Source organism: Anneissia japonica, unplaced genomic scaffold, assembly GCF_011630105.1.
Source record: "Anneissia japonica isolate Jap-2015-1 unplaced genomic scaffold, ASM1163010v1 scaffold288284_len1145801_cov181, whole genome shotgun sequence".
In the NCBI taxonomy this organism is placed as follows: domain Eukaryota; kingdom Metazoa; phylum Echinodermata; class Crinoidea; order Comatulida; family Comatulidae; genus Anneissia; species Anneissia japonica.
In genome coordinates, this window is record NW_022712730.1 from 994,996 (window position 1) to 995,881 (window position 886).

Sequence of the window (886 nt, forward strand, 5' to 3'; positions counted from 1 at the left end):
GGGTACTGGTATCTAACAAATAATCATATAGACACTGCTTTGTAGCTACTGTATACAGTATAAATAAACCAGTTTTATTACAAAATATGGAATAATTTTTTTTTCTTTAATTCTTACACATCAAAGTGTAAATATAGTTCACCATAACCATCATGGTTAAAAGTACTTATGTATTCAGATGGATGCACAGTTCAAGAAATTAAGAAACATCTTTAATTTTTTTTTTATCAATTGGAGGCTTCGGCTTCTGGGAATGGATCGTTTTGGAATTTTAGCAGAAAATCCTCAACTGGTGGCGCAAGTTTGAATGTCAGCAAGGAAATATGTTAAGAACTACCGCTCCACGCTGTCAGCTGTTGTTGTTATAAGTTTGCGGACTTCAACTGTCCTTACTTTAGCTCTGTTGATACAGTCTTGTAACTGGTTTTCAGTCAAAGGGCTACCACCTAAGAAAAAGAAAATAATAACAAAAAGAAGCCAATAAAATATAATAAGAAGTTAGCTTACTTGCTAATCAAATTTAACCCTTCACCCACGCCCTTTGAAAAGTGGAAAAAAAAGAAATTTTGGAGGTTATTTCCAGGTGTCTAGAAAACAAAAATTTTACAGGGCCCCCGGACCCCCCTAGGGTAGTGCTGTCTTTTGATCGGACATCCCCCCCCCCCTCTTTTTTTAGACATTTCTGTATCCACCATTGCAGTCATTAAAATTTCCTACCTGGTTTATGAAGACAACAGAGGTTATTATTTTCATTCAAAGCGATAGTAACCACTCCTGTCGCTAGATCCTCCTCTTCAACTGTTGGGTCTGCAATTAATATTCTGTCTCTTATACACATCTAGATTTTTATAAGAGACAGCTTCCATGCTTTACAACCAAGTCTCCT

At 36.1% G+C, this 886-nt stretch overlaps 1 protein-coding gene across 1 annotated transcript in view; it reads right to left on the reverse strand.

Moving 5' to 3' along the window:
- Nucleotides 1-205: 205 nt before the first annotated feature.
- Nucleotides 206-886, reverse strand: part of LOC117108144 (exosome complex component RRP43-like) — a 3,805-nt gene continuing 3,124 nt past the window's right edge. The window contains exons 9-10 of the mRNA XM_033250097.1: nucleotides 718-838; nucleotides 206-446 (exon numbers count right to left, since the gene is read on the reverse strand). Coding sequence (XP_033105988.1) covers nucleotides 334-446; nucleotides 718-838 — 234 coding nt within the window. The 3' untranslated portion in view covers nucleotides 206-333. The remainder of the gene's footprint in view (nucleotides 447-717; nucleotides 839-886) is intronic.